Genomic DNA, 26,931 nt, shown 5'->3' with positions numbered 1-26,931 from the left:
AAGAGATTAGGACAAAAACATTAAACCAGATACAGGACAAAGCACCAGAGGCCATAGATTTCCACCGTGCATGTCACCAACCTTTCCTCCTACAACGTACTTAAAAAATAGGGGAGAGGGAAGAAAAAAAGGTCCTTCTTGACACAGCACCGTCTTCAGAATGTAAAAAAAAAACCTCTCTCCTTTATATCTTCCATTATCAAAATAGAATCAAGGGTAAATCCATGGCCGCCTTGTCTCCTGATTATGAATGGTGAAGCCGCCCTCCTGGGAACGTGGAGGACAGGGCTCCTGCTGAGCAGGCATAAAGCATCCAAGAGCCTGCACATACATGCCACATACTATAATGAAGCACAGATTCAAGTAACATTTACATACTAGAGTCCACGTGTTATCTACCCAAAAACATGACCATTTCACAAAACAGATACAGGCAGCAAAATCCAAACAACTGAGGTACTGGAAACACAAATATTTATGCCAAAAGAGTTCTGTATCATACAGCAATAGAAAAGCCATAATAAAAAAAAAAAATTGCCACTTAAAATCAAATAAAGCTATCTAGAGAAGCCAAATAAAAGGTTATTTCAGAGACAGAAATACTCAACAAGAAAAAAAATTATAAATGTTAACTACAGCATGTAACATGTCATCCCAAGTCAACCCGTAATTGAAGTACTGGCTTAATACATCACAATGTGACATTTTCCTTAATAAATAGAAGAGTTCTTGAAAATACAAAGGTGCGTATTGGGATAGAGAGCTGTTTTTATCTATATCAACTTAGCTTTCAGCTTATTATCCTTCCTGCTTGTCTTTACTGAGGGCTTTTGTCCAAACTAGAGGGCCTTCCAAGCCAAAAGGAATATCCTTCGTAAAGAAAACTAAATAGCTGCCCTGTATTTTATACATGTGGGACAACCTGCTTCGTTTCATGAGTTTCCTATGAAACGAGGACAAAACATCTAGTGGAGATGAGAGTGCTGCAAAAGCATCAGACTCCGGGAGCTTCCTGCTGTCTCCGAGCACTGCAGCCTCTCCGCAAAGAGGACGTGCCTGTAGTGCAAACCCTCATCACCCAAAGAAAAAAACTGAAAAAGGGGTTGAATTTCTCTTCTCCTTTCCTCTTCCCCTTTTTCTCCCCTTTAAACTATGATAGCAGTAATGCATCTGGAAGTTTGACTTCTAATAGCTTCCTGCCACAAACCAATTGACATAAAACAGAAGAGCTTGTTAAAGGACAGATTTTTTCCCCTTCAGGGAGCGAAGCATTAACATGTCATTTCCTGACCAGGATATTAAATAGTTTATTTAGAAGAAATGAATTGAAGAGAGCAATTAAAAGACACAAACCGGACTTTTGTTTTCCTTTAGTTTAGCACCCAGGTTTCATGTCAGTCTGTGTGCACCAAATTTTTTTAAGTGAACCCCATTAATGATCAAATAGGTGGTTGGCTTGTTTTTTTTTTTTTTTTTTAATTCCTCGGTGGCCAATTGTTCCTTCCCTGAATCATAACAAGAAGTTAAATGCTAACAGTGCGATGCCAAGATGTGTGTTTGAGGCAGAGTTTCAATTCTGTCAGAATCTGCAACTATTTTCGAACCAAACAAAAAGTGGGGTAGGTGGAAATGGCCCAACTGGCAAGGGGTGGTCTCCCAGGGAAGAGAAACTCCAGGGGGCTCCCGTCCACCTTACCCCAACCCCCATCCCACGTCTGTTGACCCCATGCTACAGGTTAAGTCAGCTCCTGGAAGGTTTGCCTTCTCTGAACCAAGAAACGTGTGAGTTTGAGTGTCTTTCCTGCTACCCCGCCAGGCGGTCTGTGTTCCCTGGAGGAACTTCCCGTGGCCCTCTCTCGCTCCTGGTACCTGCTATGTCTCTGTGGGGGGTGAGCAGCTCAGTTAAAGAAAGGGTCCAAGTTCTCTTCCATGTTGACATCTGGCACCAGCTGGTCAGACAAATCTTTAGCACCGTATCCTGAATTCGAGACGCTAAAATCTGTAGAAAACCAAGGATGGTCCAGAATCTCCTGTGAGGTCAGCCGCTCTGAGGGCTCCCGCCGCAGAATGCTTCGGATGAGGCACTTGGCCTTGGGTGACAGAGTCTCTGGAATGTTGAACTGGCCACGCCGGATCTTGCTAAAGAGAGAACTGGGCTCAATGTCATGGAAAGGGTAGCGGCCCACCAGCATGGTGTACAGCATCACGCCCAGGCTCCACACGTCGGCCGCTTTGCCCGAGTAGCTGCCGCTGGTGTTCAGGATCTCGGGGCTGACGTAGGCCGGGCAGCCATGCTTGTCAGACAGGGAGTCGTCGTCTCCCCGCAGAATGTAGGCATCTTCCAGGCTCTCCAGCTTGACCCGAGTCCTGCAAGAAAGGGAGGAAACATGAGCTCCAGAGGAGTGCACATCGTCATAACTCAGCTCCTGCTGTAATCATGGTTTCTAAAGACCCTCCCACACGCATTCCCTCGTTCATCTGACCAGCCAAAGACCACTTACTGGACACTTCTAGTCGCCAGACACCATTCCAGGGCTGGAGACGCACAGGTGAGCCAGACTGACAGGGTCTTTTCATAAAGCTTACAGTCTACTGGGGGATGCAAACCTTTAGTAAACAAACCGTAAATAGCGTAATTATTTCCTCTGTCTCGATCATGAGGGAACAAGAAATTATGTGATTTTCTCAAAGTCACATTTTAGTAACTAAAGGGCTTCACAGGATTCTAACTCAGATCTGATCAACTGAAAAGCCCACACAGATCAGCTCACAACTTCCGACGGACTTTTGGCTAACATGGTATGGTATAACACAGTCTGCTAAGACCTTTCACGTTAATTGAATTTTGGCCTCGCAACAGGGTTTTTGCTGATACGCAGGATTTTACTATCCCATCTTAACAGATTAGAATATCGAGGCTCAGAGGGTTTGAGTAACTTTCCCAGAGCCTTTTTAGCTGGGAGTTGGAGAAGACTTACTTCCACAGCTTCCTCAGCCCTGTTGCTCTTTCTGCTATACCAGCTGCCTCTGCTTAGGCCACAGGCAGAGGCACGGAATGTTTGAGCAAGAGAGGGCTCCCAGAACCTCATCCTTCCTCGTCCTTGCCGTGAGGTTGACACCCTCACTTCCAGTCCATCTTCCTTCCCAGACTTCCTGCTGAAGTTGTCTTCCGTCCTGCCCATCACATACTCATAGCCTGGTCCTCAACCTGGTACATATCATGTGACTTAGGTTACCTGCATCTTCTGCCTGTGCCATGCACCTGATTGCGCAGTGAGATTATGATCGCTCACGTGTGTGTGTGTACACGTGTCTGTGGGAATAGCATCAGGAGCCCAAGTCCTTCTCAAACTATTCGCCCTGTCCCCAGTCTTCCCCTGCCATTTAAGGACTACCATGGTGGCTGGCAAGAATGTAGGACTCTCTCGGGTGTGCTGGGGAAAAGAGGTCGAGACATTCTGCATTCAACTCTGAGTCCTGGAACCCAGCCTTCATTCTTACCCAGCAAGGCTCGATGTCACCATTGGGCATAAAACAAGTGAAGTGCTCAGTAAACAGTTTTGGAAATAAGCTGAATTCTTATATTAACTATACCTAATTTACTCAGGACCAGGTCACAGTGCCTTGTTCAAGGTTGCTCTGAAAGTCACTGAGAGCTGTGCTCCCCCCACAGCCCCATGCTCCTGGTCAGGCCTTGTCTCCTTAGCCCAGATGCTTCCCGAGAATTCCTGTTTTCCTGCTCTATCATTCTGGAGAAGAAAATTAGGAATTACTGCCTTCCAGGTTTTGAAACTGAAACCCTCCTCCTACTCTCCTGGCCGGAGTACCGCCCTGCAAAGGGACTGTAGTTTTCAGGCCCATGCACTCGGTTGATCCCAGCCCCCTGCACTGACACTGCGAAGGTGACGATGGATGTGGGGGAGCTGGAGCTCGGGTTCAGACAACACTTCCAAGGTCCATGCTCTTCCCACCGCTTGTCCCCTTCAGCTCAAAAGGAAACATCCAGCCTCCGTCCATGTGCTCGGAGTGGTTAGGAAGCTCACATGAGCAAAGACTAGGAAAGTGCTTGGGAAAACTACACAGGGCCGAACCCGAAGTCGGGGCTGGTGACTCAAGCCTGTCTTCTGCTGCTTCTCTTCCTCCCTCTGCCTGCAAGTCTTAGCCTTTCAGGGTGACCACCACAGCCACTAAGAAGGCCACAGAAGGGAGACAGTCTCAAATTAGCCAGGGGAGAGTTGCAGGAGCTCTCTAAAGCAAAAGGTTTGGTGAAGTCCTCGGCTGATTCCAAGATCTCATATTTGGACTGCAGGAGTTCCGCAGATCAAGGACCACTACTTTCCTGGGCTCATTTCCACTGATGAGCAGGAAATGGTGTGGTTGCAGGAAAAGGTGCTGGGCTAGGAGCTAGGAGGGCAGTTTCCAGGTCAGGCTCCATCTCCCACCTGCTGTGTGGCTGTGGCTGAATCACACAACCTCTCTGTCTCTCAGCTTTAAAGAAGAGCATTGGACAAAGCAGTCTTTTTGGTTTTTTAAAAATTTTTTCCTGTGGTAAAATATGCATAACATACAATGTACCATTTTAACCTTTTTTAAGTGTGCAGTTTATATACAATACATTCAGATTGCTGTGCAACCATCTGGACAAGGTGGTCTTAAAGTCTCTGCCAATTTTAACATTCTGGGATTCTGTACTATACAGCAACACATCTTTTTCTTTTTTGTTTGCTCATCCATATTTTATTATCTACAGTACACATGTTCTTCTCCTGCCCCTATAGCTAATGTTCTGTAAATATAGGAAGGATGTAGATGTGCTAATCTGGAATTGAGCTGATTAAAAACAGATCTCTTTCTTCCTTTTGCTTTTTCTAATCTAAGGTGGCAGGCGGAGCTGACCCACCAGCCTTACTAGATATTCTAAGATCGGAAGGAGGTGAGTTGGTGAAACTCAAGGGACAGTGAGGACAGGAGGGGAAGGGAGTGGATCTGGAACCACAGGTACAAGTGGGTTTTTTCAACAGCAGCCTCCACCCACCTACCCTCAGCCTGAAAGCTCTTGTCTAGTTTCAGGCGCAAGCCAGGCTCATCAGTCCCAATTTCACTGTCTTGGCAGCAGAGTGGCCATGGGAATAATTACCACTGTGGAGCAAAAATAATAATAATGAGCCCCCATCTGTGTGATGAGGGGTGGTCTAGTGGAAGCAGCAGGAGCCCTGGGATCAGAGGATTCAGGTTTGGGGCCAGGTTCCTCTGCCAGAAATCTCCAGTCGTGTTTCAGCCCATGCAGTGGAAGCTGATGTCTTTGCCATAGCTGCACAGTGACCACCACGGCCCCTCGACTGCCTCTTCAGCCACACTCCCAGCTTCTATCCCAGCCTCTTTGCTGTCCCTCAAATGCACTTCTTGGACACGGTCCTTCTGAGGGCTTTTGCCATGTTGTCCCCCTATCCAGAAGGCTCTTCCCCCAGTTATGCAAACAGCTCACTGTTTGCAGTTCTCTGCACCAATGATCTTTATTAAAGAGGCCTTGCCTGTCCATCCTACATAAAGTAGCATCTCCCTCACACACCCCTTATCACCATCAGAAATACTACACACCGCCAGGAGCTCATGGGCGTGTGGTTGAAGTCACTTTGTACATAGAGAACAATACTTACTTTCGCTGCTGTGCCTTGATCACCAACACAAGTACCTGGCACAGAGCAGACTCGATACAGAAATGACAGAGACAGTCACACTGTCAACCCTCAGAGCTTCCATGTGCTCATGTGGAAAGGAACAAGGGCCCCAGCTCTGCCTACCTGGCCAAGGTAAAGTGGAGGTCAAGTGAGAGATCTATGGAGACATTGTCAATTACAATACCAGGTGCCTGTCAGGGTCAGGGTAGGAGGTAGGTATGCATTCTGGTCTTTAACTGCTCCTGGCTCAGCCCTTTCAGGAGACAAACCTCACCACCTCAAGCTCTTCATGCAGAGCCAAATCTGAAGCACTTTTCCTTCTTATCCCCTTCCAGATCTCAACTTTGGATTTTGACTCTCTCCTACCCCCCCCCACTCCACCTCTAGGCTGCAGTGTCCCCACATTCAAAGTACCCCTATCTTTCTTCCTAGAACCTATTCCATGTCATAGACAAGGGCCTTAGAAAATGGTTAAGACCCCATATTGTCATTTAATACCCCCCCCTTCCACCTGGGGTTCACCTTTCTCCTCCCCCAGCTTAAGAAGAGGGTTCAGAAGCTACGAAGACACTTAATAAATTTGAGAATAAAATAAAAAGACCATTCCACATGCTGCCGAAGTTCGGCTGCCCCTGAGCTGATCTTTCCGACACTTCAGTCTCCTTTCTCCTTGTAGAGGCTGGGGCTTTCATGGGGAGGGTCTGGGTCTGCTAAGTCACATTTGGTTCAGGGTGTGCTGCTGTGGGGGGGGCGGGGGGCAACTACAGAAACCAGACCTGTTCAGAGAACAAAGCAGTGTCATGAAGTCATGGAGACATGGGTTCAATTTCTGGCCTTGAGACTTACTAAGTACCAAATGTCAAACACCTATGTCCCTAATGCATGCTAAGCATTTTCATATATGTCCTCTTTAAAGTTTATGAGATAAATTTCCAAGGCAGGTATATAACTCCTTTTTATGGACGATGAATCTAATGCTCAGAGAGGATGAGCGAGCTCCTGTGGCTGGCGAGGCTGGTCATTGGCTGGTGCTTGCCCTTCTCAGGCCTGTCCCCACCTACCCCAGCAACTGGCCTGGCAAACCAGGGTCAGTAGGTCGACGGGCCTCCATCAAAGTGGGCAGCACGTGCGTGCCTGGGGCCAGGGAGAGCCGGCTTTGGGGCAGGAGCCCGCTCCTTCTTCATAGGAGGAGACGGGGAGGTAACAAGAAGCTGGAGAAAAGACGGAGTGGGAAATGCAGCACTGGCAGGGCTTCTTGTGACCTTGCCTCCTCCTCAGAACATCCTGGACTTGTTACATCATTTGCAGGCAAGGGTCAAGGCACTTCATCTAGATTATGTCTTTAAACAAGGACTTTTCAGGTTGCACGCCACACTGGGGTAGCAGAGGGAATTTGGACAGGCCGGGTTGGATTCCAGCTCTTGTCCCATGGACTTGCTCTGCAACTGCAGGGGAGCTGCTGAAGGTCTCTGGCCTTGGCCTCCTCCCCTGGGAAATGGGGCTGCCACCCACATCTCTCAAGACTGTGTATGGAGAGTGCCTAGCGGGGCACTGGCACATGTCAGAAACAGGAGCAGAAATGAGTGAATGATCTTTCAACTTCTAATGTCCTCTAAAACAGTCTGGGGATCAGGAATTCTCCAGGCAAAGGAGATGACTTCCATAAAAATCAACGGAGCCTCTGGAGACCTAATAATTCAAATGCCCCACTAACCACTCAGGCATTTAAAAGACATTTATTGAGTATTTACTCTGCTTGAGTTACCAAATGAGGCTCTGGGAATGTAGACATGACAAGGAGCACCTGTCTGCTTAGGTTTCTGGAGGATTAAATGAAATAATGCAAGAACAGTATCTCCTGAAGAGCCCAGCAAGGCAGATCCATAAAAATGTTGGTGACTATAAGTACCGATCTTGTTATTAAAATGAGGCCCCCATCCTCAATCCCAGACTCTAGTGGGGAAACCAGGTGAGTGGGCACAGATGCAAGCCCCAGCAGAATGGAAGTGGGTGTGACTCGTGACCGTGTTGCCTCTCGGGCCCTTTGCACTGCTCTTCCCCTGCCTGGAATGTTCTTCACCCACCCCCCACGGGCCCAGCTCAGTCCCCTCACTTCATTCAGTCCTGACTAAGGTAATCAGGATGGGCTTCATGCAGGTGGTGGTATATGGTCCATATAGAATAAAGATAAGTGACAAGCGGGGAATGGCGTGGCAATTTTTGTGAATGGAAAGCTGTAAATGTCCGTGGTTATCTCCTGCAACTTCTCAGGGGGAGAGACAACTCCCTGCAAGCCATGAGCCTGGGGCAGTTCGATTTAGCCAGAGAGACTGGATTCCTGCATGCCTTTTGCAATCTGTCCCTGGCATAGGAAGGGAACAGCCTGCTTTGCTTTCAACCTGCTGAATGAACAAGGCTTACACGTGGGCAGCCTGTGTACTCAGTGACGGCCCAGCCCAGTGCCAGGCCTTGTGTCACCAGATCCCAGTGCCAGGTAAGGACGCCAGAACCAGCAGTATGTGGTTCCTCTCCCGGTGTCTGTGGAGCAGCACAGACCATCCCTGAAAGCCCTGATCCCCCTACCCACTCTCAGCACAGGCTTGCAAGCTCCCACGGCCCAACTAGCAGTGTGACCACCAGCTCTGTCTCCCTCAGTTTCCCTTCCATAAATAAGAACAAACAGCCACACAGCTTGAAGCTTCTAGCTTCAGACTCTGATTTTAAAGTTGCCTCTAATTCTTAAGCTATAGTGATTACAACACTTTCTGTATGACATCCTAATAAAAATGATAATAATTAAAGTAATAATAATAGCAATTATGTATTAAGCATCTACTAGACACTAGGATTTTTACAGCCTACATCTTAATTTCACATAACAGAAGTGAAAGACAAGTACCACCATCTGTGCATACTTTCTAACTAGGGAAACTGAGGCACAGAGACTTAAATGTCCTAGGCCATACCGAGGGTAACTGAAAAAGCCTGAGATCCGAATCTATGTCAGGAGGATTCTAATGCCATTGCCCTCTCCAAAATACATCCTGGCACCAAAATCACAGGTTTACTTAGTGTCAAAGAAAGAGACACTTTAGAAGGGAGACCCTGAGGTGACGGAGACAAAGTTGGTGCCGGGATAAGGAGCACCAGATCACACACAAAACCATCACATAGGTCATCTAATTGCTATAGCTCAGGAGGTAGACAGAGGTGGCTGGACCTACCCATTTCCTAGATGAAGAAACTGAGGTACAGAAAATGGATGTGACTTATCCACATCCACCAAGCAAATGAGTGTCAGAGTTGGGATTCAAAACCAGCTTTTTCACCTCCAAGTTTAGTGCTCCCTCCACAATATTAGAAATGGCTTCCACAAGCAACTTCTGCTTTGCTTTTAAATCTTTAAGCATCACCCTGGGCTCTTGGCAGGAAGAGAGCAGGGCAGGGTGGGCGAGGGTGAGCCAGGGTGGGGCGGAGCTGGGACTTCAGCCAGACAAAGTGGGCCTGGCAAGGATGGGAAGTCCAGTGGCCTGAGGTCAGTGAAATCCAGAGAAGTCATTGAAGGTCGCCTGGTTGCAGGGGTGGGAGAGAAGGAGAGGAGGGGCTCCAGGCAGGCTAAGAGTCAAGCAAGAAAGGTCAGCTGCGAGCCAGGTCTGGCCTCTCTCTGCCTGTTACTGAAAAAATTCCCTTGGCAGCCAGTCCAGTTGTGCAGGCAAGGGTCCCCCCTGGGGCGACTGCTCCAGGGGGCGCAGGGAAGAACTGTCCAGCAGCATCCTGCTGATCCGGCAGCCCCCGCTGCAACCCAACAGGCCACTAAACTATGCCAAATAACTGTCACTCCTTTAGTTCTCTGTTTCATACATGCGTAGATTTTTCCAACAGTCACCTCTGAGAGCCACCTCTGCACCAGGTCCTATGGATTCAGTGAATCGAACCAACTCCTACCTCAAGTGGCTCACAAATTAGCAGGGAGAGCAGCAGGAAAGCCAGCAAGGGGAACATGCCAGGGAGCAGGGCGGCAGTCCATAGGGAGGGAGCTAGTTAGTTTTGAGAGGTGAAACAAACCTTCCACTGCCTCAGAACACCACGCAGTCTGGGAGGAGGGTGTTCCCGCAACGACCACTGCTGCTTAGAAAGATGAAGGAACTTGCTAAGAAATAGCACAGTTGGGATGAGAAATCCAATCCGGCTCAAACACCCAGGTGTTTTCCGCAGCACCTGCTGCCAGCCACGATGGAGCCCCTGCGTTGTCAGCATGCAGGCACATTTGCACACCCGCTCGCCATGGCCACTGGACAAACAGGGGAAGCCATTTGCTTGGAACGCCTTCCAGCTCCCTCAGGAAGACACCACACCAATGCAGTCTGCAGGCCGCAGGGGCTTCACAGAGGAAGTACGTCCTGTCACCATAGGAACAGCCAGGGAAACCCGAGAAAGACAACTCCACGCTGATGCTGATTGGAATTCCTCATCAATACTCCATTTGCTGCTAGCTCCCTGCATTTAGATGTGGCTCCCAAAGGAGCGCTTCTCTCCCAGATCAATGGACTCGCCTCTCAGAAAAGCTTCTGTAGGCTCAGTGCTGGCCAGGAGAATCCAGAGGTGCTACTTAGACTGATTCAGGGTCTAGAATGTTCCTATCCATGCCTCAGTGGTGAGGCGGGAGCAGGGCTCAGGGAGTGCTGTGGGCACATCTGTCCATACACATTGGGCCAGACCAGATGGGGATGCTCCACTTGGCAGAGAGCCCTAAACAGGGGCTCCCCACAGATGGCTCAGGCATATACAGAACAAGCCCAGAGTCAGAAAACCTGGGTTTTGCTCCTGGTTGGGCCACTAACATGTTTGGGACCCTGAGTAAGTACCTTCCCCTCTGGTTTCCTTTATCTGTAAAGCTAAAAGGGTGGAGCTTAAATCCCCCATGTACCCACCCATGCCTTCAATCCCACTGCCACGGTCCCAGTTCAAGCCGCATCACCCTGAAGTTGATTCCCAGCTTCTGGTCTCACCATCCAAGGTCCAGCCTTCACGTGCACATCCGGAATCAAAAACCTGGCCCTGTACTTGCCTTATAGAAAAACCCTTCCGTGGCTCTCCCTGGACTTCAGGTCAAGTTCGAGGTCAGGGTCATGTATCCAAAACCCTAGACCTCTGCATTCCTCATCTGTGCCCTCCCACATTTCCCTCCCCACGCACAGTGCCTCTGTGAGTCACGGCTTTGCTTATGCTTTTTGGACCCTCCCCTTCCCTACGGCACTCAGATCAGCCCCATGCAGAAGCCGAGAACTTCCCTAATGGATTCATTCTCCACACCCTGTTCCACTGGAATCTTCAAAACACTATCACACTGTCTCTTCCAGTAGGTAAGGGCTCTCTTGTACTGATCCTTATACCACTAATGCCCGAGTTAGGATATGGTGGGTGCTTAATACATGTTTGCAAGACAGGGTGATTCCCAAGTCTGAGATCCCCCAGCTCCAACATTCTGTCTGGAGGTCAGGGCACCTAGGCAGGATTCTACTTAAGAAATCCAATGTATAAGTCCAAAGAAATTTCAAATAGGCTGGACTCTGTTCCATCATTTAGAGGAACTCCCAAGAATGCCGAACAAAGGACATTTAAAATGTGTTTCCATCCACTGCCTTCCACCTTCAACACAGCTAGGGGATTTTTCTTACAATATTTATGCCTCTGGGCATAGGGGGCTATTCATACCTCCATTTCATCCGCTGTCACACATTCACTACATACTTACAGGGCTAAGTCCTTTGCTAGGCATGGGGAATAGAAAGATAAATGTATCCCATCTAAGAGTTCTGTGGGGGAAACAAAACCCACCCCATAAAATAGAACAACAGGACATATTGGGATTACCCATGGGATTGGTTAACTGGTGGCCCAGTCAACGACTGCCATGACTGTTCAGGAAAACGGAGTACTGAGCTCCACTTGGCCTCTGGCTGGTCAGGTGCTCCGGGTGCACACATGTTGCCCATTCTTTCCAAGGGTTGGGCACAGAGGTAGTATTTTGCCTGCTGTCACTTTCCTGAAGCCAACCTAGTATTTGAGAGCCTAGGCTGCAGACAGTCGTGGCATAAACCCCAGGTCTGCCACTCATTAGCAACAAGATCCTGGGGTTCAATATTTTCATCTCTACAACAGAGATAATAAGAGTCCCTAACTGATTGGGTTTAAATTAGTTAACTTAAATATAGTAGCTAATTAGAATTAAATTACTTAATTAAAGCAGTGTAGTTAGAACAGGGCCTAGTACATGGTAGACCCTAGACATGATTTCATTGAAATGTAAGTCTCATGAGAGCAGAGTTTCTGTCTCATCTGGCACTGTAGTATCCACAGCACCTAGAAGAGTGCCTGACACATAATAGGTGTTCAATTATGTGTCAGGTTGTTAGGTTATGAGGCTCAAAGCCGTCAGATGACAGTCGATAGCAGTAATGACAGGTATGTTTCTAAATCCCTGCAATGTACTGGGTACTGTTCTGAGTACTTTGCACACATTATCACTAATCAACTTCAGGAAGGTAAGCCAAGACCACAGAACTATGTGGAAGAATCAGAAATCTTACCACTGTGTCTTCCACTTGGTAGGCCCCAGACTAGCCCATCAGAGAATTTACTAAATACAAGTAGTAAACAGCCCAGTCAGAGACCCCGCTGAAGAACGCCTATCATTTACAATACTTCTAAATATAGAACCCAGAGGAAGCTCAAGCTCTCTCCTCTGTAATTGTGATTTAAAAGCCCTTTATAAATAAAATTACAGCCTGCCATTGACACTAAAATCAGTGTCTTAAATAAATGTCACTTTGCATAAATCATTAAATCAAAATGGGAATGATGGGTTAATTTCTCACTTGATGTAGAATTTTGAAAATCGCTGTCCTTGAAAAGGTGTCTCCATGAGGGATTCATATGTTGGGTGGGCTCCTCTTCTAGGCTATGACCTACATGCTAATGACCTCTCCTTATCCTCGCCTCTTTCTTCCTATTGTTAGAATTCAATCTGAGCTGCTCCTACCCAATAAAGGAGATTTTTATTCACTCAACAAACAGCAATGCCCACCATGATGCAGAAGCAGTGAACGTGAGACAGCCTCTGTCCCTGGGAATCTCCCAGTCCAGACAAGGACAAGGACAGCCTAGAGATACAACATGAACCATCAGAACAGAGCAGATCAGTTGCGATAGAGAAGAGGAGGCGATGTGGAAGGGGGACTACCCACCCACCCTGGGGAGCAGGAAAGGGTAGGCCCGCCTTCTTAAGGGTTGGCAGCGCCTCAAGTACAGAAAGGGGTCAATAAAATAAGAGAATTCCAGGAGCTTTCTTTATCTGCTTAAGGCAAAAAGTAAGGTAAGGTACTGTCTGAAAATACAAGGAGCCTACAACTTGGAAAATGTACATAGCTATTAATGAAGGAAAAGCCGAGTCTGGTCTCCTGGGCTCCAATGCCTGATTTCTGTACTTTGTTAGATACTGAAACCTCCACAGAGGCAGGAGCTACTTGAAGATCTAGAGGAGCCAATACAGATACCAACACGTGAGAAAGATAGCCCTGACATCCCCTGTGGGGGAGGGAAAAGGCCTCCACCCAACAAGGAGGTGCCAGTCTGCACAACTGGGCAGGTGGTTCTCATTACATCGGAAACCCCAGGGCTGCTGAGTTCCTGCAAAGGGTCCCCGCTTCCATCCTGCTCAAGCAGGCATTGATCGGCTTCCACAAAGCAGAGGAAATGAAACCTGCCACGTCAAGAGATAAAAATCTTCTAACCAAAGAAGAAACATGTAACAAGGCATGTTTCTAAGTTCACATGGGGTATTTCTGGGCAGAGAAATGTCAACACTTAACTGAAACTGGAGGCAGAGAGAGGGGATGGGGGGAGTGACAAGAAGATTTGTCCCAAGGGAGAAATCCAGCTGGGCCAAACCAAACAGAAATTGCAGTAGGAACAATACCCCTCCCACTTTCTCTAGGCAGCCCAAGGGTGCACCAGCTTACAGGGCTGTTGGCATTCTGAGTTAGTCGGGGAACTGGTCTCGTGTGACCACAAGAGACATGACGTGCAGAGGAGGCTAGGCTCAGCAGGAGCTGCCACTTGCTTGATTATGTGCCAAGCATTGGGTTCAACTGTGTTAATTCATTTAATTCTTTGAGGAAAGTTTTCTTGTCATTTCCACTTCACAGTTGAGGCAATCTGAGCACAGAAATTGGATAACTTGTCAAGGTTAAGTTTCCTAATAAGCGTAAGAGTGGGGATTGGAATCCAGATAGGGAGTCTGACTTTACATGGAAGTAACAGGCCTTCCTGCAAGCTCAGACCTTCCTTTGAGGTTCGAATTAAAACACAGCCTCTAAGAACAGGCAGATCAGGCGGGTCACCCCAATGCCACAGCAGGGAAAAGTAGGCTGAGTGGGGGGGATGGGACACAGCCTTTGGGGATTTGGGTGCTATCTTCTGTCAGATTCAGGGCCCCAACCTGCACTCTGTCCTCTACGATTCACACACACCATCTCAGATTTTACTATAGGAACTGTAGCTGCAAAGGGTATGTCCAGGGTGAGTCCAGTTGAGTCTGGAGATTAACTTCCTCAAAATGTTGCTTACCACCTGTGGGTCCTGAGGTTTTACTCTTTCAACAGTGCAAACAAAGGAACCAAGGCTCTGCCCTGCAGAAACATCCTGGGAAACGAGGAGGAGCAGCAGCACGGGGCTGCGACACAGTGGCCAGTCCAGGCTTGGTGGGTGAGACCTTCATGCCGTGGATAAACTCATGGCCTTCTCCTGCATACATCTGGTCGACCTTCTAGCCTTTCTTGCATACATCTGGTCGACCTTCTAGGCTTTCTGACCTTCGGTTTCCACATCAGATGCACTTGACCTGCCAGTCACCCTCTTAGCATTGATTTGGTGATTATAGTTAAACAAAAGAAAAAAAGAGGAGGGTGTGACCTAAATCAGAACCCCTACATTACAAGGCTGCCCCTCTTCACAGAAAAGGCTGCCAAAGAGATCACCTTCATTCTTCATAAACACCCTGAGTCCTGGGAACTGCTCACCTAGGATGTTACTATTTTATCAATGACTCTAAGCACAGCTGTCATTTAATGAGTGCCTGCCCTACCCTGTGAATCACAGAATCATCTCATTCAACCTTCATAAGCACCCTACAGGAATGTTATTATTACTTCTGCTTTGAAGAAACTGCAGCTCAGAACATTAAATGACTTATCCAAGATCAGGTAGTTACAAGTGGTAGATCCAGATTTGAATCTAGAACCCAAATCAAAGTAAAGCAGAGGCAGAAGAATCTGAGCTGCTGTCAACTCAACACAGCAGCAGAACACTGGCATCATGTCCGAACACAGCACTGGGTGTCATCTGTGTGTAATGTTTGCAAAGCTACCTGCTGGGTACAGGACTTAAGACACTGGCAGTTCCACTAAGACTGTTTCCACGGACGGCCGTGGGTGCAAAGTCGCACGTGGTGCACAACCTAAAGTCTGTGCATGAGAAGTTAGCCTGCAGGCAGGTCTCCTGATCACCAGGAGGAGCTCAGCCTGCACCTGCAATCATGGGCCAGAGCATCAGAGAGCAAGACCACATCCCCGAGAGAGAGAAGCCCCATGTGCAAAAGCGGTGTCTAATGATTTGAAGCTTAATAAAGCAGTACTTCCAGAAGTTTCTTCTATGCTTTTTTGTTTCCCCTTATGGGGCCAATGCATAAAGGGTTAAAAAACAGACCCAACCTGCACAGTTCAATCTTGCAAAAGACTTTAAAATTTAACCTGTTGTTTCCTCACACTTTTGATGTTGCAGAAAGAGAAGGAAGAGTTAGCTCTGCTGAGAGTGAGGCAGTTGGGATGGGAGGGGTGGCCGCCAGCAGCCCACCCAGGTGAGGTCCCACACCATTCCCACTATTCAATGGCTCCTGCCTCACACTATTCCCCTCAGGCAACGCCGGCGACCTGCTTCAGGTGGGCCCCTATGCAGGCCAATAAGAGACTTTCCTGCAAAACTCAATGCTGCCAGGCGGCAGAGAAGAAGAAACATGTTGAATGACAAAACACAAGTCTCACATTCTAGAACCAAGAGGTTAAAAAACAAAACCAGAAGAAGGAAAAAGGCAGCTAGGCACTGTTTCCCTCTCACAAAAATTTGGGTGAAAAAGTTGGGTGAAAAAAAAGAGTTCCTATCACCTTCTGATGAGAACATTTGGAACGTCCTCGAAAACAGAAGCATTCTTCTCAGAGCTGCCCGGACATAGACATTTTTCATGTTCTAAAACGGCAAGCCCACTGGGACCTCAGCATGGTATGGGGTGGACAAAGAGCTCTGGAGCGAAACAACAGGATTTCCAAGTTAGCTGCATCTGCAGACTGGCTGTGTGACTTTGAGCAAGGTTGCTTAGCCCCCGTGCAGCCCAGTAACCTCACCAGTCAGATGGGAGAGTCATTATTCTCCCCGAGGGCCCCACGGGGCTGTGACAAGCCTGGAGCTATCCCTGAGGCAGCAGAACTGTGTTTCCCTAGGTAACTTGATGATGACCAGCCAGCTGCCTAGCAGTCCCTTACCTTTTCTTTTTAATTTGGAAAATGCTCTTTGAAATTAAGAAGCATTTCGCTTTGACATGTTTGCCCCAGTGAGTTGTTTGGGTTTCACATTCACATTGGATACTCCTTTTTGGTTCTCTCTGGAATGGGTCATGCTCTTTCGCAAAGATCAAACAACTCCAGGCCGAATGCCAGAGACCACAGTCCTTAGGCTGGAAGCTTCTTGCACCTTCCCTGGGCCCCAAGACATCAGGGATTCTGGCTCTGCCACATCATGACCTTGGCACTCTTACACATCTTCTCATAAGGGAGAAGCAAGGCCTGGAAGTGAGAGCCCTGAACACTGACAGTGAGGCCTGACCTGTCCTGCTATGTGCTTCCAGCTAACCATGCACACACTGTAAGAAGGGCCCGTGCCTCTGGAGCCCTGCCTCCTGGCAGCCAAATGAGAGGGCTGAGGCTAGGACCCCCTGGAATCTCCGGGGTGCACTCCTGCTCCAGTGTTCTATGACTTGGGAACATCCCCGCCCTACCCCGCCTTACTTCCTAAATCTGTATTTACTGTGGGGATGCTAGCCTTGGACATGCCACACCTTACACTCACTGAGGCCTGAAAATTCCTCTGTAAGGAGGTGAAAATCAACTACATTGTATATCAGTAAATTAAAAAATTTAAAAATAAAAAAAAAGATGATGCTTGAAAACGCAGACCCCCCCTGAGAGAGGGCATTTGTCCTCACGCCCTCTGGCGGGCAAATGAATTTCTTGATAGCTGACTTACTAGAGAATATGGCCTTACTTCTTCTGCTCTTTCCTGTCTATAACTCTGAGATGTCACCATGCTGCACTTCAGAGTCCTCATCTATAAAACGGACATGATAATACTCACCTCTTCAATATGCAGAGAGATTAAGTTAAACTGTAACCTTACAGTAAGAGGTCAATAAATACCTCCTGTTATTTTTGTACGCAAAGTTATTAAATCTCAAAGAAAGATGGAACACAGATAGGTAAGAAAGATCCCTTTGTCAGTATTCTGCGAGGGGGTCGATATATATTCACCTTCTAAATGAAAATATTCAAGCAGGACGTACCTGAATGTTGTAACTTAAAAGTCCTTAGAGACAACATTAGAGAGCCATGACAACAGGAGGATGAGAAACGGCGGTGGGGGGTGGGGGGGAGCGGAGCAGAGACCAGTGCAACATTACAGAGAATATCAAAGGCAAAACCAGGATAAGAACCTGGGTTTCCAGGCTCCGAGGGCAGAAGAAGCATCTGAACTGAAGAAGACAGACAAGAAGACTCACCCACACTCTAGACCTCAGAACAGCTCCTACTCCTCCAGTTTGTTAATAGCTGTAAAGGCATCCACCATCAGAGACCAGGATATTAGCTGCCGCAGGTGCCTATAATCCCTTCTCGTGGGTAAGAATATGGAAAAACAACCAATCTCTGTAGGTCTAGGAAGCCCAGAGGCCCTCTGCACTTTGGATTCTCAGCTGGATTATAGACCCCCATGAAATTATTCCATTTGGGTTAAGTAACAACAGGCCCTTTTCCTCCAATAACTCCAAAATGCTTCCCAGACATCACCTTCTCAATTAGTTCAAACCATGGAGATGAAAAAAACCAAAGTGCACATCCTTAGATCTTGCTCATGTGGATGCCATCAGATTTCTATAATCAATAGCTTGAAAAAATCACAGCTAGGTGGCAAACTAACTGGAAGGCAGAAAGATTTGATTACAAGATCTGTGCCAGACACACAGAAGGTACTCAAGAAATGTGTGTTGAGTAAGCGGATAAATGAAGTGTACTAGCCTTGTAATCAGACTTAGCTAAGGTCCCTAAGAGCTCTGTGACAATGGATCCTGTGCCTCACTGACCTCTGTCCCAGGAGGGGATGAGGATGCTCAAAGCAGTCGTGAGAATCCCACGACATCATGTACGTAGAGTCTCCTGAACAATTCTTGAAATACAGTGAGCAATGAAATAAATTCATCGCCTCTATCCCTCTAAAGAAATCACATTCTTAAAGTGAAAAAAGTGCCTCATAAGAGTTTTTATTCAAAGTCAGCTGGGAGAGAAAGCAGGGCCCAAGCGGGGTCTGCTAAGTAGAATGTAATTTGTTAACAGCAGAACCGTGACTAGAACCCAGATGACCAACATCCTGTCCAGCTGTTTCCTAAAATAAGCAAGAATTTGCCAGTGCCACACATTTGCACTGGCAGTTTCCTCACCTGGAATGCCAATCTTTCCTACATTGCCTGTAACACAGTCACCTGTCAAGTCTTGGCTTCAAAATCGCCTCTCCTATAAAATCTTTCTCGACTCTCCAAGTCCTAGTCAGAACGGGCATCTCCCTCACCACCCCAGCTATCACATGACCTAGTGCATATCTCTATTTTGGGCCTGTAACACTTCCTTTATAAGACTGCTATCTAATTCATCTCGATATTCATAGTACCGAAAACTGTGATTAGTACATAATAGTATATGCTTAGAAAATAGCTATTAAATCACTGGCTGAATGAATGAATTATAAATGACTGTTTCTAGACAGAGTACCCTGAAGGTAGAATTTTCAAAATCCTGCCTTTATTGACATTGAAAATGCCACATAGGTTTGCAGTCACCTTCAGAGTTCATGACACCAAACTATTCACAGGGTCACAGAATATCCCAGTACCTGTCCTTTGAGCATTTGGTGACACCTTTAGAGTAGTAGCTATTTGTCTTCTAATGGCAGTTAAAAATTGCAATATTCACCTTCCTCTGTCCTCCTAAGTTTCCTTCCCATCACCTGGACAACAGGCAGCAAAAAATGTTCATTCCAGCCTTTCAAGCAAACTGCTAAGAGCAGCCTATCACAGCACACAGGTCTGGACAGGAATGGGCCTTACCTCTCTTCGTCCTTAAAGATGAATTTCCGCAGCTTGAGGTCCCGCAGCACCAGCCCCCCGTCGTGGCAGTGGGCCACAGCCGAGGCGATCTGGTAGAACAGTCTGGCCGCCTCCTCCTCCCTCAGCTTCTTGCAGGTACGGACAAAGGAATGCATGTCCCCATAGCTTCGCTCAAAGAACACATAGGCTTTGGTCTCACCCAGGATAATTTCGGTGATTTGGTTGATGTTGCTATGGGCAGACAGGCAAAAGCATGGTGCCAGGGACTCCTGGTAGCAGCTGATATCAAAGACCTAGGACAGGATTAACAAGACTGGAGTCAGAGGTGCCTCTTGCACAACCAAGTCACAGAATGCTGACACCTCTCACAGACATGGCTTTGGACATGATAGAAAGTGTTAAACTTAGGCCCAGACCATACCAACCCCACCTTTTACCAGCTGTGATGCACTGGACAAATCACTTGACCTCTCTGAGCCTCCAAGTCTTGATGTGTAAAATGGGCAAATGACCCTTGACTCACGGGGTTGGGAGAATTTTATGAGGAAATGAAGGTAAAAGTGCTTTGCAAAATGTAATACGGCACACAAATGGTAAATTTTATTATTTTTCTCTCTAGCCCAATTGCCTCTGTTTATAGAAGAACTAAGGCAAATTCTGAGAGAAAGTGACCCACGCCTAGTGACATAGACAAAACCTTATTTACCTTTAAGAAAAAATGCACATCAATAGGCATTATACAACATATTAGCAATTAGCAGATTAAATATCTTGACTTTGCCTAATGGTTCTTTAATTCAATACATTCATTTTACAGATGTGGAAACTGAGGCTCAGAGAATGAGCCAAAACTCAAGTCCCCAGAGGCAGACGTAGGACTACGACACAGTCCTTTTTAATAGGGAAGTAGACTGGCTTCTTCCGCAAGCCTTCCCTCCACAGATATCTAACTCAATGAACCAGTTACACAATGATTTTTTTATGAATCAAAATTAGCCTGTGAAATGCTACCTCATTGTGGGGTTGTTTAAAAGGAAAATGCACCATCAATATCTTTCGAAATAGAGCTAACAGATATAAACACTACAGAGAATTTTTGAGGTTATAAAGAAAAGCTTTCATCCATTTCAAGACCTGCACTAAATCAGGAATCTAGACCCTGGGTTTGGAATGTGGTTTTCCTATCTGCCTGGGAATGTGGGTAAGATGAATCTATTTGTCGTGTGGGTGAGCGAGGGGCAGGCATGAGTGCGCTTTGCTGGAAGGCATTTAGGGCAGGAATGCCTTAACAATACACTTCATGTTATCAGTTCACAATCATTCAGCTTTTTAAACAGCTTTTGAATTAGTTGGAACATACTTTCATTTTCCATTTTTTATTTCATTTTGCATCGTGGTGGGAAAAATGCTGTCATAGACATCACCAACCTGAGGCTCTAATCCTGGCCCTGCCACCAATAATCTGGATGAGATGAATAAGGCACTTAGGGTCGCCTCCCTCCGCTTCACAAAATGAAGATGTTGATTTAGAACACTGATGACCTTTTTTGGGTCCTGATCCCACACGAGCATCTGATAAAAGCTCTGTTCTCTCTTGGCTGACAATGCCCATTCTCAACTCAAATACACAGACAATATTGAATTCATTTTAAGGGGATTTATAGGCCTTCCAAAGCCCATCCAAGGACACAGGCTGTCATATAAGAATACATGAGTTAAGTCGCTCTAAGCTTCAAAAAAGAAAAAAATCTGTGAGTCAAACAGGGATAGTAAGAACCTCAAGAGGGCTGGCGCTAACCAGGCCGGGGAAGCAAAGTTAACAGCAACATTGTGAATGAACCATAATGAGGCATCTCAGGAAAGCAGCACAGCTGCTGCCACTATAGCCTAGAATTTAAGAATGAATACTTCAACATCTCCAGAGACCACAAATCATGCCCTGATACTGTCAAATGATGACCTAAGAGCACTGACCTCAAAGGCCTGTTCAATTAGGCATCTGAAATGCTGGATCAACTTTAACACCCAGACTGCAGGCAATAGAAACCCGGGTAAGCCTCAGAAATTTCAGAGTAATAAGTGCACTGCAGCAGTGGCTAACGTAAACACTCTGTATTATATAACGAGGGTGATGTGTTCTGAAGCACCAGACTGCACGCACTGTTGGCAGAGCTCAAAGAGCTACGATTATTTATAATGTACTTCCTGTTTGCAGTTTCGTTTTTAAAAAATAAAAGGTGATTTTTGGTCAACACTTTTAGCCTATTATTATTCTGCCCCATTGTTGAAAAACTGAAAGGACATAGAATTTAAAAAAAAAAAAATTCAAACATATTCACGGCAGCTTCAAAATATAGACATACTCTTTGTAGAAAAGATCAAATTCCAAGATGGTGGACAGAGTGTAAAAAATAAAACAAGTACTTATGTTTTCCCAAATGGGAAGGAGCCAAACTTTTTTATTAGTAGCTATAACAGGCATTTATGGGCTTGGATTGGTATTTAAACCATCACCTTCAAGTGCAAAATCAAGTCACAAGCCTGGTTGCCAGTTTCTTTTAAATGTTTAATTTGGAGCCTTAGTTATATAATGTGACAGTTCAGATAAGGCAGTAAGATTAGGCCATCATTAATAATATTTGCAAAAAAAAAAAAAAGTGCCTATTCTGCCAAGATAGTAATTATGTCAATCTGCACAGTAGTTACCAGCATTTCCATGAAAACGATACAGCTAAAGACCCCCTAAAGCTCCTTCCTGCATGTGCCCAGTAAAAGTAGGCACAAAGAGACAATAAACAGGCTTGACTATTTTGTTTAAATGACCCTGGAAACTCTCTTTCCCCAAATAGTGTCCTATATAATTCTCTATACGGTTCTCTGTAATAAATAGCATCTTTACATTTGATCTGTTTTTACACAGACTTTTTTCTTTGGTCAACACAGAGCTAGGAAACATGAACCCTATATTCTAAGACATCAAAAGGAACTTGATTCAATGTGTAGATTTCACTGAGCCTTGAAGTAAGCTAAGAGCCCACAGTATATATATCTTGGGGTACTGCATAGAAGCAGCCTTATAAAACTCACTTGAAGCTTCCCAGGATATATACAGCTATGCTTGTGTAAGAAGTCACCCACATCACCTCTGGTAAAAAGTCAGGAAAACAGAAGCTGCTGTGTCTTAAAGGGATGACCTCTGTCAAGCAGAACAATGATACTGCACTTAAATCCACTTGCAGCCACACTGTAATTGGTGAGGGGCTGATTCAATCTTGGCAATAACTAAACCAGCAGATTAAGTACAGTTTTAGGCCAGAGAGCAAGTCTGCCAATGACACTGTAAGGTCAGCCCAAAATGAAATGTGTCTTGAATCTGAAGGGAGAAAGCACAGAGACCAGAGTCACCTCTGATTTCAAACAAAGAAATAAAAGCAAGATGCTTCTGCAGAATCTGGCTGCAAAGTTCTTTACTTAAAACCATCTCCAGTCTTTGAAAAATATTAAAATGCTGTACTGAAGTTGAGCAAAAGGAGTGAAAACACTCACTGCTGGGTGATTGTGCATATTTCATACAAGAGTGGCAGCTCTGTGGAATTCATTCATTTCAAAGGATGACTATCCTATTGTGCAACCTTGTAGGACTTCTGAGAATTCAATCCAGCTTTGAATAGCCTACTGAATTTTGGTTAACCGGGCACAGTTGCTGGAGGTCTCAGTTACTTGGAGAAGATGCAAAATACCAAATGCTCGGTGCATGCAAAAAGCAATATTTAAACAGTCTCCAATTTCCCCCAAAGGTCTGAACTGAACAATTGCAAAACTGACTGTAGATCTCCACTGAACCGAATTTTTGCAATAAAATGCTCCAGTCCAGTATAAAATAAGGCAAGTCCACAAAGCAGTCTGTGGTTTATGGTAAAAGTGTGATGCATTTATTTGTAGCATAGCTGTGCACAGTGATCATGTCAAAGGCAGCACGGGCCCTGACTCCCCTCTTACTCCACCCCTCCCCCCCACAAAAAAAGCACAACAGTGAGCATATCTAAAATTAAGTGACAATGAATTCTTGATCTATGTCCAATTCTGGGTAGCAGTATGCAAAACTGCAGTTGTTTTTCAACTATCCTCCTCCTTGCTCCCTCGCCTGGTGACCTGTGGCTGCATACAAAGACACACTCACACATACACAAAACAGTCACTGTTCAGGGTCAAAGACAAAAAGGAAACCGAAGTGTCCATCTCAGTATTAGCACTTTAAATCCCTGGAGCTCCAACACCAGGCTCTAAACCTTCCAGGCTAGTGTGCGTGTTGGGGGGGGGGGGAGGAGGGGTGTGTGTGGGCACAGAAGTCTAGAAATGAGAAGAAACGGGAGTCCAGAGGGGAAGACCCAAAGGATTCACTATTTACCCAAAGGTGCACTGGAGGCTTTGATTTCCACCCCAACCCTCCTTTCAAGTCTCCAGGCAGAAGAAAGGTCTTTGTAAACTCCTTCCATGCTCTGGGCCCCCCCCGGGCCTCAGCTGGAGGGGACACCTTTGTGCGTCTCTTTTAAAGGGCACCTTATGAACAAAGGTTTAACACCTGCATGCTGCTAAGAACAATGGCTGCGAAAGGAACGAAGTCATCAGTGTCTTCAAATTAGAGAGGGATTCCCGACTCCGTGTTGGAAGAGGAGGGGGCTAGACAGGGACAAATCCCCCGGGCGGCGGGACCCGGCCTCGCGCACGGGAGCTGCGCGAGCCTCTCGGAGCACGCGTGTCGGTGGCCCCCGCGCGGTCCCGCCGCCCTGCCCTGCCCTCCCCTCCCCTCCCCGGGCTCTCCCCAAAACGCCCCCGCTGCAGCCCGCCGCATTGTCTGAACCGGTCTAAAAACTTCGCAACTAGTCGAACGTGAACTAATAAATAAATAAATCCATTTAACGAGGCCACAGATAATTATACCGCGAATCTCCCTCCCCCAGACTCGGGGACTCAGGGACCTCCCGCCCTCTCCGACCGCTTCCAAAGAGCCGAAGAATCTTTTTTAAAGACAAAAAAGCAAAACCCCACCCCGGGCCCTTTACCTTGCACACCAGCTCCTCTCCGCTGTGCAGATGCACGGCACGAAAAACGTGGTCTCCCTCCAGAGGTTCCAACAATAAGTATTTCCCGATGCAAGAAACGCAATGCGACAAGTTCGGAGTCTCGGGCGGGCTCGGGGAGCCGAGGTTCGGGCTGAAACTCTGGCTGGGCTCAGCGGACCTTATAGACGACAGCTCTTCGAAATCCTGGGTTTTATTCCGCGATCTCCCATATCTCGCTATTGTGATGGGGGTAGACCTGTGTATGTTCATGAGTGTGGGGATCGCGCACGACAAACAAAAAAGCCCGCTGGAGAGATGAGTCGCTGGCGAGTGCGGCTGCAGGCGCCTCCGTGCCGCGGATTTAAAAAGGGGATGAGAGACGAGGGGACGGGAAAGGGGGGCTGTGCGGAGAAAGGGTGAGGATTCCCCAGAAGGCGCCGCCGGGCACCGTGTATGCTCCGAGTCCGGATCCCGGTGCGGGGACGCGGTCGGCGGGCAACTCGGGTCCTTTTGTTACCCCCGAGCAGGCAGCGATGTGCAGCAGCGCCTCACTTTTAGTTTTCCTCTCTGTCTGTTCCCACCGTGGATCGAGATGAGTAACCGGACTGCTAAGGAGGGGAGCTGCGGCGCCGGGTTTCCCGAGGCGGTCCCCAGGCAGGCTTCCCACTCGCGGACCGGGCGGAGGAGCCCCGCTGTAGTTTGTGCGTCTTCGGGGAGCGCACGGTGGCGGCTCGGTCTCACCGCGGTGGACACCCCAGAAAAAGGAAAAGGAACTAAGCACGGGTCCACCGGCTCGCGACGCACGGCGGCCAGATCCGCGCTGCACCCCCTTTTTTGGTGGAAAGGGTGGGGGGCGTGGAAGTGGGGGGGGAGCCGGAGAGGGCAGTTACCTACGTTTTAACTGTAGATGGCGTCTGAGACTTTTCCAAGATATATCAAGAGCTCTCCAAAAATTCAACAAACAAACAAAAAAAAAGGAAAATAGCAAGAGAGCATTTAACTTGGAGCGGTCAGCGCTGCCAACAAAAGATTGCAAAGGCTGGGCACAGAGTGGCGGCGCGGGCCGGGCGCAGGGACGGCGACAAAGCCCGGGGCTTGGCCCGCCGCGCGGAGGTCAACACGGGCTCATGCTGTCGCCTCTCCCTCGAGCTCCGGTTCTTCCTCCGAGGGAAGCGAAAAGTGCGGGCAGGGTCGAGGGCAGATCGGTGGTCTCCGACTTCCCAGGCTCGAGCCTCCGGGGGTCTTGCGCGCTGCAAGGGGATGCTCCCCGGTGCTGCCAGCCCGCGGCGTTCCTCCCCGCTGGAGAACTGGATCCCGCCTTGGAGTGATTGGCAACCACTCGGTCTCCCGTGTCCTGAACCCAAATTGCCGGCGGGGGGTTGTTTTGGAGAAAATTGACCGCTTTTCTCCTTCTTAATTTTATTTTATTTTTTTTCTTGCCCTCCAGAGCGGGGAGAGGACTGGGTATTTAAAAATGAAAGGGGACGGCCGACGGTGCCCGAGGCCAGTCCCCGCGCTCAGCACGCCCGCATCTCCCGGCGAGGCGGTATGAACGGCTCCTTACGTGGCCGGGGATCTCGGAGCGAGCGGGGCCGTGTGTGCGCGCGCGCCTGGCTCGCGCTCGGTCTCCCCATTCAATGTCACCGACACATTTCCACGGAGCCTCCGCCCCCCCACCCCCCGCGCCGCACCCGCCACTGGCTCAGCCCGGAGCCGGCCCCGCCCCTCCCTCGCCCGCGCCCTCCTCATTGAGCCGGGCGCCCGTCAATCAGCCTCGTGTCTGCCAGTCCTCGGGCGGCTCCCGCGCCAGCGGCTGCCACTGCCATGGCAGCTCCCGGCCGGGGGCGCTGGCGCTGGCCTCGCCGCGGCCTCGCTCGGTGCCGGCGAGGTAAACAAAGTGCAATATCCTTCCGCGGCCCGCGGCCCCGGGTGTCGCCGCGTGCCTGGTCGCGGCCGCGCGCCCCGCTGCAGGCGGCTGGGCAGGGGTTGCCGGGGCGCCGCTGCAGACCGGTTCCCCCCCGCGACGCAGCTCCAGCGGCGCCAGGGCTACTTCTTCCTGCCTAGTTCACCCTCCCTGGCTTTTTTGCATCCTCTGAGCACCTGGCCACCTCTGCTCCGATGTGGCACGGAGCGAGTAGCTCTTCTCTTTTTGAAGAATGTGCTTGCATCGGTGTTGCTGCCTGGAGTTTCAAGAATTACTTTCATTGTCTCTCTCCAGCACCCTCTCCCCATTTAGCAAGAAATCTGTTGCTTGTGTTTAGGTGGGTCACCGCCTCCCCCGCTTAAACTTCCCCTATTGTCAGCAGAAGACTAGATGAAGGCTCCTTTTGCCTAAGGCCAAATTGAATCACTAATTCTTCCACCTTGGAGGCCCACTGAAGCAAACCTTTGCACCCACACGTCCAGGGAGCGCAGTTGGCTCCCAGCCAAGGTGCTGAGCTTCCCAAGTCCTCTTTTGTTAACCCCCAGTGCTTGGGCCACACGTACATTCAAGGTAGAGGGTCAGGGGACTGTCTGCAGTTTCACCCTCGAATTATTCTTGACTTCCTCGGGAGGTTGCAGACCACTGGCTTGGGCAGAAACACAGGCGGAAAGGAGCTTGAATTCAGGCAGAGGACTCGAAATCCAGTTCCTGACCTACTGGTAGATGAGCAGCAATCTAGTGGGGGGACAAACGGGGGTGGGGAGGAGAAGGCCAAGTGACTGAGGA

The 26,931-nt window shown here is 48.1% G+C and overlaps 1 protein-coding gene across 1 annotated transcript; it reads right to left on the bottom strand.

Annotated features, from left to right (window-relative positions):
• On the bottom strand, positions 1-25,827 carry TRIB2 (tribbles pseudokinase 2). The gene is made up of 3 exons (XM_063078298.1): positions 24,222-25,827; positions 19,159-19,451; positions 1-2,367 (listed from the first exon to the last, which is right to left on the bottom strand). The coding sequence occupies exons 1-3, from the start codon at positions 24,489-24,491 to the stop codon at positions 1,899-1,901; spliced, it is 1,032 nt and encodes a 343-aa protein (XP_062934368.1). The 5' UTR covers positions 24,492-25,827; the 3' UTR covers positions 1-1,898.
• Positions 25,828-26,931: the final 1,104 nt, after the last annotated feature.

The sequence above is a fragment of the Cynocephalus volans genome, chromosome 14 (genome assembly GCF_027409185.1).
Source record: "Cynocephalus volans isolate mCynVol1 chromosome 14, mCynVol1.pri, whole genome shotgun sequence".
Classification (NCBI taxonomy): Eukaryota; Metazoa; Chordata; class Mammalia; order Dermoptera; family Cynocephalidae; genus Cynocephalus; species Cynocephalus volans.
This window is presented reverse-complemented; position numbering and strand designations above follow the sequence as displayed.